The sequence below is a fragment of the Ctenocephalides felis genome, unplaced genomic scaffold, assembly GCF_003426905.1.
Source record: "Ctenocephalides felis isolate EL2017-DRISC unplaced genomic scaffold, ASM342690v1 CF-g0.4_SCAFFOLD_03571, whole genome shotgun sequence".
Classification (NCBI taxonomy): domain Eukaryota; kingdom Metazoa; phylum Arthropoda; class Insecta; order Siphonaptera; family Pulicidae; genus Ctenocephalides; species Ctenocephalides felis.
In genome coordinates, this window is record NW_020539725.1 from 52,424,254 (window position 1) to 52,435,911 (window position 11,658).

The window sequence follows — 11,658 nt, forward strand, 5'->3', positions numbered from 1 at the left end:
TAAAAAATATCCTTTTAATTGTTATTAAAGTAACAATAAAAAAATGTGATGCATTAAGTCAGTGGATTCCAACCTTCTTGGAACGCGCTTCCCAAATAAACATAAAAAATATTTATTTATTCACAGGTTGGAAACCACGGCATTAACTCGACAAATTCGAATGTATAAATTCATTCTATTCCCACCACTAGTTGAGAAAACATCAGTGACAGTGATCTTGCGTTAACCTGATGACACTCTCATTTTTATTTTAACACTGCTGGATCAAAGTCTTATACGAAAAGAATAGTTTAATTCATATATTTATTTTAAAATTTCGATAGTTAATTCAATATAATTTATTCAAATTTATTTTGTATACATATTTGCGGAAAACACGTGTTCACTTGTTAAATTTCTTATAGTGGTATTGCTTAAATTGCTACAGTGTGAGTGTAGAACCAGATTGAACGGAAAAAATAATTTATTGAATTTAAAAATAAACAAAACAGGAACAATATACAAGAATAAGAATGTAAGTATTTTAATTAATTAAAATTATTAGATGTATAATACTAAAAATTTATATTAGAAATTTTTTGCAATAATTATTATATAAATATTATATAAAATGAATTTTATATTTTTTTAAATATTTTTTTTATTAAATTGTGATTTGGTTAATTATTATTAAAAAAATTATATCAATAATAATTCGAACCTGTGCGTGGTTTATTATGAGATGTGGTATAAGATAACATAATAAACAATTGTTTATTTGAACCAAAGTTCTTCTCTTATTCTTAAATAATTGCATGAAACACTTATTTTTATTAAGTATAAATAACATACTAATTGATTTTATATTAATTACATTTTTGTAAAATTTTATAGAAATTACTAATTCAGTAATTGCTAAAATCATATAAGACACAATAAATTAGCCTGCGCATAAAATACAAATGAAATTTATTCTGTTAACAAAAAGTAAAAATATATAAAAATTGTTTGAATTTCTGATAAATATTAGAGTGTTTAACATTGAATATTAATCAGATATAAATATTACTATCATAGGAGTCGGAATTTAAAATTCTTTCGGAACAGTATTTATATTAAAACCAAGTGGTTTTGGAATCCGTTGTTTAGATTAAAAATTTAACACATACACACATACATATATATATATATATATATATATATATGTGTGTGTATATAATAAATAATATAATATAATAATATATAAGAAATAAATATGTAACAAGTAGTTCGCAAAAATCTAAAATATTTTACCTTGCATCCGATTCAGTTTTAAATTTGACTGTACTGTTATAAAATTATATTTATAAGTCTCTAGTTGTATTGAAATGATTTCAAAATATTTTTTTTATCACATAGCTTCAGATAAATGTAAAAACGTTCACTCATACATTTAAATTGATGTATTCAAGAACAATTACTCATAAGGTATTATTCATAATGGAAATGCTTTTTATTTCTACAATACAAATCGTGATTGCATGCAATTTAATGCAGTTTAGATAGACGGATATATATATATATATATATATATATATATATATATATATATATATATTATTGTACTGATAGTTATAATAGAAAAAAATATGCTATAATCTCGACAAATATTTTGTGTTTTCATCATTTGCATTTAACTATAGTAGTTCTTCTAGTAGTTTGTAGAAAAATTTTCTACCAAATGCTGAATGATGGCACATATCAAGTGTCAAAACGTACAAATATATAATTGCATATATGAATCTTTTTTAATTCGACGTTTTGCCAGTGTAATAAATAAATGCAAACACACAGGGAAGGTCCTGCTTTGAATGCGATGCATGCAAAAAATGCGGGCGCACGCCTTAGGGGGTTAACGAGATTTGGGATTGAATTTTATAATTTTCAATTTATTCTAAATAATTCAAATTTTCTATATCATTCAAAAATTATATAATTACTTTGCATATGTTACTAATCTTGGACAATATTTTTTAAATTTAACTTTAAAACACTTCGGCCCATACTATATTAATTAGGAGAAGTTTACGATGCAATTTTAGATATTTTAAATATTGAAAAATTAAATTAAAATAATCCAACATGAAGTACCATAGTATATTTAATAATGAGAGGATTTTTTTTTGCTCTCGATGATTTGCTCAATAGAATTAATCGCATAAAATTCCCAAAATAAATAAGTAAACTGTAAGTAAATATTAATATTACACATGCGTTAGAAATAAATGAAAATTTAGAAAAATTCTTGCAAGCAATAATGAACATACTGAAATTTTTGGATGTCCGAAAAAGTTTGGATTGAAAATAAGAATTTAAAAATAGTTCTGAAGTGCGACAACGATAGAAGCTGATAGTTTTTTTGAGGTGAAAACATATTTGAAAAAACAAGCCCATTCATAAAAACAATACATAAGTTGAGAAAAAAGAATTATTTTCATTAAAATACGTTTCGACACTTCATGTTTGTCATCATTCAGTAATCACCAGGTTAAAAGTATGAAACTTAATAATCATCATCTTAATAAAATTAATTTTTTTTACGAAATTTAACACAAAAACATAATTATTAGAAAACCAATGTTTTTGTCACTTATACGGGTAGTTTGATTTTTTGCTCCATTGTGCATTTAAATAATATAATTGTCCTTTTTCTAATAATTATAGTTTTGTATTTAATTCCATCAAAAAAATAAAACTTTCAAACTTGGAATGATGACACACATCAAGTGTCGAAACATATAATTAAGAAACTTATTTTTTTCTAACTAATTTTTTATTTTGACGAATGGGCAGTTATAGCATTTTTTCAAATATATATATATATATATATATATATATATATATATATATATATATCCAGGACAATTTAAAATTCTAAGCATGCACATTAAATATTCAAGTCGTTATATTGATATTTCTAACAAATCCATTCAAGACAAATAATCATGCTAACCATACATATTTATTGGTTATTGATTGTCTATAAATATAATTGTCATTAAATAATATATTTGATAAATAAGATAAGACTACTATTGGAAAATTCTAAACATGGATATAAATTAAAAGAATTTAAATAATTTTTTTCCATTTTTCTCGGTACTGGCTGGTTTCAATTTTTGTAATCATAAAATACTTGAAATCGATTTCCTAATAAATTAATCCACAGAACAATTGATTTTAAAATTTTATATCAAATTATATCAATCAAAATATTTATTGCCTATCGTTACTATCTTCTCAAATTTCTAAAGACATATTCTACATATTTACTATTATGAATTGTGGATTTATAATTTATGGTTTATATTTTAACGCAAACTTCCATTGTTTCTAATATTTAAGTATAAATATTGAAATTATAATTCAAAATGTATTATAATTGTTCATTGTTCTCGAATGGTAAGCTGATCCGCAAAAATTTCCATTGAAATATCAACTTACTAAAGATATGTAATCATCAATCTTTGTTTAATAAATATACTCTAAAATTCTAGGAGTTTAAATTATGATTTTAAGAACGCTAGTGATTTGGTTGGTAAAAATATTTTAAATGTTTTAGTAATTTAATATATGGACTGTACATTAAATCTAAATATTTATATACATTTCTCAAATAGATTAAAGAATTTCAGCAGCGAAAACAAATTTGGCATGTGATATATTATAAATAAAAACATATAATACTATTCCAACATTAAAATAATAAATTAAATTAAATTAAATTTTTTAAATAAATAATATTAAATTAAAGTTCACTAATTAGATATGTCTAACCAACTATTCGTCTAACATTAATCGTTTATCGATTTTATTACAGAAATAAAACATGGATAATATGAGACAGTTACCAAAAATTTCATTTCATGACATATCGCCGTTTGAATATAAAGAAATTATGTCATTCCTAATGCAACATTACTACCCTGAAGAAATTCTAACAGTTTCAATTCAACCCAAAGAACCAACAACACCAGATATAGAATTTACCATGGAAGCCATCCAAGAAGGTTATTCTGTTAAAGCCATCATCACATGTGAAGATGAAGATTGTGATGGTGGAGAAGAAATAATTAATGATAAAGTAGGTGAGCATTCGTACAGAAAAACTTTAGTATTTGTATCTTAAAATAAATAAATATAAATTTTACTTGTTTCTCATCTGTACTACTAATACTAATCTCAATATTTCCGATATTGGTCCCATATACCCTAACCATGTCCTATGGATTTCCAACCAATATTTAACCATTGTTACTAAAAGTATCATTTTATGTGGGTATTTTGTTTACATTTTGTCATTTTTCAACAACGATCAGAGAAACGTGTTTTAGGAGCTGTGTTTGCTAACCTAATTATTTTCTCTTGAGGGCAACCCAGCGGTCAACCTCTCTTGGATTATTATTTATTGCTTGGCGTATGTGTTGCAGCAATGCCGACGAAATGCGATTTTTATTTGAGATATAACGTCAAGCGCAAATTTGATATCATACTGCTTGATACCAAGCTGACCCAAGAAGGTTGGGATCGAACCCAGAACTAGTTTGTGCTAGGTCACGTTCCTAATCATTACATCACGATAAATACGAAGAGTTTGTTGCTTTCGTATATGCATATAAAAAATCCACTTTTTGGTTTTGAGTTTGAAAATATTTGTACATCTGTCGTGGACCACAAAAACCACAAACGCACATGTGGTTAGTTCAAATCTAATAGATATATTTATTTCTTTTGTTAAAACAACATATTGAATATATTTTTAATATACTTGAAACGAAAAATATTTAATTTAAAATGTGATGTTTTGCCCAACGCTCTAAACATAGTTTGAACATTGATATTTAAAAACATCTCTTTATATATGGTTCCTTAATTTAGTATTGAATTGGAGTAATGAAAATTCTTTATATAATAATAGAAATATGGTACATTATAAATACAGTACGGCATGAAGTAGAACTCCCACTTTACTATTTTAGTATAGTATAAAAGTACTATGCCTAATTTCCACTAGTTGTTCTGAATTATTACATTCATCTAACTTTGTATCATCACTTATCTTAATGCTTGCTAACAAATTCAATTATTAGACTAATATTATTCGAACAGAGAATTTGACAATTCAAGTAGATACATGTACAATTGTGGATGAAACGAAGAAGGTCATACAATACAAAAATGGTATTTTATCAGCAGATCCATCAACTAATATTAATTTAGTAAATGAATCAAATTCACGATCCAAGAAAGAAATAATTGTAGGAGTCGCTATCAATGGTTCTATTGAACCTGATGATGCCAAAATTATGTTAGAAGAAGCTGATAAGTGCGAAGATGGGAAATGGTCAACTATATTAAGGTAAATATAATAATAAAAATAATATATATGAGTGTTTGTGTAATTAAGGGTGAGTTATCTTTTACCTGGCAGGTTTTTGGCAGAGTTGGAGCGAGATGCAGATGTCTGCAAAAGATTTCGTGCTGAGCGCGGCCTTCACACTCACGTCATGGCCGTGCATCCTGATTATAGGGGCCTAGGCATAGGTTAGCCACATAATGTATTAATTTATAATTAGGAAAAATGCTTCAAAAATTTAAAAATTTATTAATGTTTGGCACGACATCAAAGACCGATGATGTGACTCCAAAAAGAAATAAATCGTGGCCAGAACGTGGTTGAATCGTGGCCCAAACGTGGTTGAATCGTGGCACAATTTAAATATTGTGTCAATATTACCAATATTGCGCCAATATTACTAAAATAGAGCCAAGTGAAAATTAAATTTTAAATAGTTTTTTAATTACCGACAAAATGGTTTCCATTGCCTTTTACATATTCAGAATTTTTGCCGAAAATCAACTAAATTTCACCGCAATCTTATTCTATTATTCAGGCGTATGAGTTTGCTTTATATACTATGATTTATTCAAAGTAAACGCTCAATTAAAATGGTGTGGTTATATTAAGCCAATGATTTTATGATAGGTACTTTGCTATTAGAAGCATCAGCATTACGAGCTAAAAATTCACGATTTGGTGTGTACAGCGTGGATTGCACCAGCGCCTATTCTACAAGAGCTGCACAACGATGCTCAGGATTGACCGCCTTAAGATCTGTCAGGTAATAAAAGAATAATTTGAAAAATGGTTACCATTACGCAATAGTCAACAAGGGTATAAAATACTCTTAGATCACACAATCGAGGTATTTTGTGGTCTGAAATTAAAATTAATTTTATTTCTGTATTTCCTTTTTAAATATGTAACTAGGAGCAACAAGTCAATACACATTGACCTAATGTATAATTTACGATTTATTTATGAGAATATTTGTTATACCCTCCTGATGACCTTCGTTTTCTATATAAAGCCGCGACGTACAGAATATGTAAAAAAATCAATATTTGGTAAATATGATATATGTGTCATCAAAACTAAACGCTTAAAAATCCGAAAGACGATTATATATATTCAAAAAGTATACTAGTACTATTTAGTAATATTCACAAATTTTTTTGAAAAACTTAGGATCGTAAGAGCGATCAGAATATTTTAAAAATATATAGAAATTATTTAGGAACAGATAATATGATCGTTGCATGTCAAGTTCTACTGATTGCAAATATCAACAAGTGCAAATTATTTGAAACGTTGGGAATCAATGCATAATAGAAATTTTTCCAAACACGCGTACTACATATAAAAAAAAATTCCAATAACACCAGTGCCAAAATATAGTAAGGCAAAGTGAAGATCTGTGTCATTTAGAATGTTTTTGTTATTTTAGATATGAAGATTACAAGAATTCCAAAGGCGAACAAGTATTTAAACCTCAAGATCCAGTATTACACCACTCTGTTACTACATTTGTACAAAATTTTGGAATACCAGAAATAGCTTAATTTGCACTTTTAGTAAAATTTTAATTATTTACTCATAGTTAGCATCACACCATATCATATTATTTAATTAATACTTAATATACTACTTCATAGAAAACCAATAACGTAGCTTTATTTCTAATTAATTCTTGTTTGATACATTTATTCCAGATCGTTTCCCCATTTGGATTCGTTAGAATAAGACAAAAATCAAATTTGATATAAAGTTAAACATGGAAATATTTAGAAATAAATTAAATCAGTTCTAAATAAAGCTAATCAACATTGCGTGAATCACCGTACAAGTTCTAATGAGTAATAATTAGCGCTTGTTAAATTAGTGCGCATTTTGTTTATTTGTGTTATGTGCTTTGCCTATGTTATGTCTTCGATAACTAGGTCAAAAAACAAAAATTGCAACTAATTACGACCAAGGATTTTACTAGAAACTTTGTAAATTTATTGCACATATTTTTTGTTTCGAAAACATAAAAGAAATTTACTTGAAGCTATTATTTTTTATTTAAAAATCAAAATACCAAAATATGGTAATCATTATGGGACGAAATCATCAAACAAGATTGCCATTACAGCATATATGAGATCTAAAAAAATCTTTTACCGAGGATTACGAATTTTAGTATCTTCGATTTTCTAACTGAATAAAAATAACAAGAAAACAAGATCTGGCACCATAGTCTCAACTTTTTCCAAGCTCTCCCAAGTGCACATGTTCACTTTTTCAAACCATTTCTTGCTAATTAGTCAAACTTTAAGTGAACAGTAAGAGCACTAAGATTAATTTAACATGCATAAATTTATTCTCATAAAATTTACATTACCAACTTAATAAATGAAGTAACAATTAAAAATATTTTAACTCACAAAATAACTATGTGCAACAAATTTAACATCACTGAATTGGGTCGTGCACTACGACAGTGCACTCGAACTCTCCTTCTTCAGGACAGGCGTTCAACCTTTCGAGAGGAGGACAAAGATAATGCCGCAAGTTCCTTGGCATTACCATTCCATGCTGTTTTGTGCTTACTGTGAATAAATAATTTAACAACTCTTGTTGAATTTCGTTAGGCACTCGTTCACCAATTCCAGGAATCGCGGGTATCTGAAACAAAAACCAATTTTGGTCCAAGGTAAAGGTCACGGTAAAGGAAATATTATTCTTTAAAAATCCCACTTTGTAACTTTATGTTTCCTGAACGTTTCAAGTAATTTTTCTAAAGCATGTGTGTATGTGACTTTCCGTTGACGTTTTTTCGAAAACGCCTGTACAGATTAAAAAAATTTAAAAGTCCCATGTAACTCTATAGAGATTTGCGTTGAAAAGTTTGGACTAATCGGCGCCTACAGAAAATATTACCAAAATTTGAAAACAAACACTATTATCTCTTTACCTCTACTATTTCTCTGCCTTTTCTCATCTTTCTGTAATCTCGTTGTGGAGCTTTTCCCGTTACTTTGGCCAATTCAGCAATATCTCCATCTGATGTAATACTAGACCTAGATTCGTCTTCTAAACAAGTACAAACACCTCCAGTTTCTGATTCACGATAACGATATGGATACTGATCTTCACCCAAAACACTTTCCTGTTCCAGTGCATCACGTTGTTCAGGAATAGATACCTCACTGCCTTTTGGAGCTGACAGTAAAACAAAAGAATTATATGTAAATCGAATAGCTGGTTTGTGATAACATTAGCAATAGAAGAAATTATAGTCGGCAAGATTATTTACTTGCTGTAAAAATAAGAAATTATCATGATTAAATTAGGTTATTGGTTTTCTGATCATGCATTGCACAACTTATTAGATTAAAGACTAACATTTTTGATCAAGATCTGGTAGAGAGATCTCTTGCTCTTGTGATTCTTCTTTTTTAGGAGGTGATTTCGTATAATCATCGGAACCGTCATCAGAAATTTCTGGAACAGCAGCTTGCAAAGGCTCTTCCGTTTCTTCTATCTGGAAATCATAAAAATTAAATAATTAACTAATTATCTTAAGTAATTTCTTTTTATTGCTAAAACAGTTAATTATCAACGTCTCTTGATGTGGAATAATTACTTTTTATAATATGTGATATATTTAAAAGAACAGGAAGGAATTTTCTTTTGAATCAAAGGTACCTTCTGTTCTGAGCTGACTTGAGCATCTTCTTTTTCGACAGACAGTAAACCTTCATCATGTAACATCAAATCACTTGGTAATTCAAGATCCTCTCTTTGTACAGCACCTTCTTCGTCTGCATATTTCATGGTTGCTATATCTGATTTTGCATCACTCTCGTTCTGACAAATATTTCAAGTATAATTATATAAAATATATTGATTTAATTCTAATTTAAAATCTTTGTACAATAAGGTAAAATAATTTGTGAAAATTTTATTACCTCAATTTCTTTAGATCCTTTTTCAGTTTCCGTTGTCAAACCGATAATAATCTCTGTAAGAAAATATTTGTCAATATCGAAATGGCGAGGAGGTATCAAACTTTTTCAAATATTAGACCTTCTTGCGATTCCATCTTTGTAATTATCATTAGTTCTTCACTATCAACAATTTTTAAATCAGGTTTTTTAACATCCTCATCATGATCAATCACTTCTGTAACCATATCTTCTCCTGGTGGAACGTAAAAGTCCTCAGCATCATCAGCTGGGGGCTAATTGGATTAAAAGTATAATTGAAAGTATACTTTCGTATACTTTAAGCTTTAGAAATTATAATTATAATAATCGGCAGCATTCAAAATACTTTATGAAGTATGAAAAATCTTTTCCAGTTCATTACCTTGTCAGGTCTTTTAACTATTTTTTCGGCATCGGCAGAGGAAATGCTAGTAGCAGATGCCGATGATTCAGGCCCATCATTTGGTTTCTCTTCAGGAGCTATAGGATCACTTTTTGAAGGAACACGACTTCCATTTCGATATATTTGTTTTCTAGAGCAATCCAAGGATGCTAAAAATTTGTATAATTGCTTAAAACGCCAAAGAGGTATCATTGCGCTGCCGCCTTCTGGCTCCTCAGTTAGCAGTTGGCAAATCATGATCATGGTATGGGTCAGTGACTAGAAAAAGATGATCTTGAATCAACTTATTACACAAAAAACTGATATACAAGGCGCAGAACGATTTTTCAAGCATAAAAAGCTGTTATCCAAGTGTTGTTAAATTAAAACAGGAACATCGATTCCAAATACAAATAGATGGTGCTAAGATAGGCATAAGTAACATAATATTTTAGTAATGACTTCCTACCTTATTTAAAAAACCAACAGCAATAGCAAAAAAATGCATCCAATGTACACTCGTATCATGAAACATATTTCCAATCATCAGCATTTTATCAAGTTCGAACTCACATAAGCAAATGCCCAACCAGCGAGTAAATAGTTCTGCACGATCTATATGCTCAGAAGTTCCAAACTGAAACAGGAAACCCAGTGTTATTTATTATCATCATACAAACTGGATAATTATTACCTGTTTTAGAAGCACTTTTAAATAGCCAGGTGTAAGTCCACATTGTGCAACAGTTGGAGGTATTTCGATTCTGGTTTTGGCAGGAGGCACGTTGCCTTGGGCCAAACAACGAAAATAAGCAGCAGACCATCGCAACAAATCAAAAGGCTGAGTTCTTATTGCATCTAGAAGAAAACTATATTTAATCAACAATTTTCCTTACAATTAAATAAAATCAAAGTCTTATTTCAAATTTTGGCGCGTCATAAAATCAATGGCAAGTTATTGTACACGAAAAGTGTTTCAAATTGATCTAAAAAGTGCATTTAAAACTTAAAATTTAGAATATAATATTTGACCAATACTTATTAAAGAGTATTTTATTTGAAATGATCAATTCAGCTGTATAAATAATTTAATTACTAAATTACATAACTTTACCTTTGGCATAAGCCTTCAAAAGATGAGGAAACCTTGGCGGTACAAAGATTTGCTGAGAGCAATACAATTGTTCAGGCGGCCCATTCATTTTGGCAGTATTTGTAACATATTAAATATAACTTTATAAAAAAATAAATTGATAAAATGACACACGTGTCAGAAAAATTTTGAGTTTGTACTGTTTATATATTCTGTTGCCATGGTGAGCGATAGATTTTATAGCTGCATTACGAGGAGTATGATAGTAAATAGATTTAAAGGAATAAATATAGTTTTATATAATATTTGAAAATTTTAATTGTAATGTAATTTGTAACCGAAGTGAGCAATTTTCTTATAAAAAAAATATTGTAGTTTTGGAAAATATTCCATCTGCAATGCTTTTTTTCAGAACAATGCGGTACCTATATGGATTTTTCATTTTCAATTCAAATTTTTAAAATAAATCAAATTTTGAACAAGTAACCAATATTTATTTAACGATGTACAAAATTGTATATGGTGGCATTCAGTTCGAACGTTTTTGCTGATTATACGAACGAAAATTGTACAAATGTATTCAAATTACACAAAATAAACAGAATTGTCATACAAAATTGATCAAAAAATCTCCCTCAGGGAAAATACTTTTCAAAAAATAATTTCACAGCAATATTGGCATAATTTTAGTTCTAATTGCTCAACCAATATTGGTCTAATATGGGATAAATTTGAGTTTTATATTGGTAAAAAAAGATGTGTGAGAAATGGTTAGTAAAAAAAATATTAATACTATCTAAATGAAGAAAGGTTCGTTTCTACAAATCCTTAATTAAAAATTTTATAATTAAAA

At 28.3% G+C, this 11,658-nt stretch overlaps 1 protein-coding gene across 3 annotated transcripts; it reads left to right on the forward strand.

Moving 5' to 3' along the window:
* Positions 1-378: 378 nt before the first annotated feature.
* Positions 379-6,965, forward strand: LOC113385146 (dopamine N-acetyltransferase-like). Of its 3 annotated transcripts, none has more exons than XM_026622956.1 (6): positions 379-514; positions 3,839-4,106; positions 5,128-5,377; positions 5,450-5,562; positions 6,005-6,140; positions 6,807-6,965. In XM_026622956.1, the coding sequence occupies exons 2-6, from the start codon at positions 3,848-3,850 to the stop codon at positions 6,919-6,921; spliced, it is 873 nt and encodes a 290-aa protein (XP_026478741.1). In that variant the 5' UTR covers positions 379-514; positions 3,839-3,847; the 3' UTR covers positions 6,922-6,965. The 3 variants fall into 3 exon arrangements, with proteins under 3 accessions (XP_026478741.1, XP_026478743.1, XP_026478744.1); XM_026622958.1 differs by having other exon boundaries at positions 5,149-5,377; XM_026622959.1 differs by having other exon boundaries at positions 5,215-5,377.
* Positions 6,966-11,658: the final 4,693 nt, after the last annotated feature.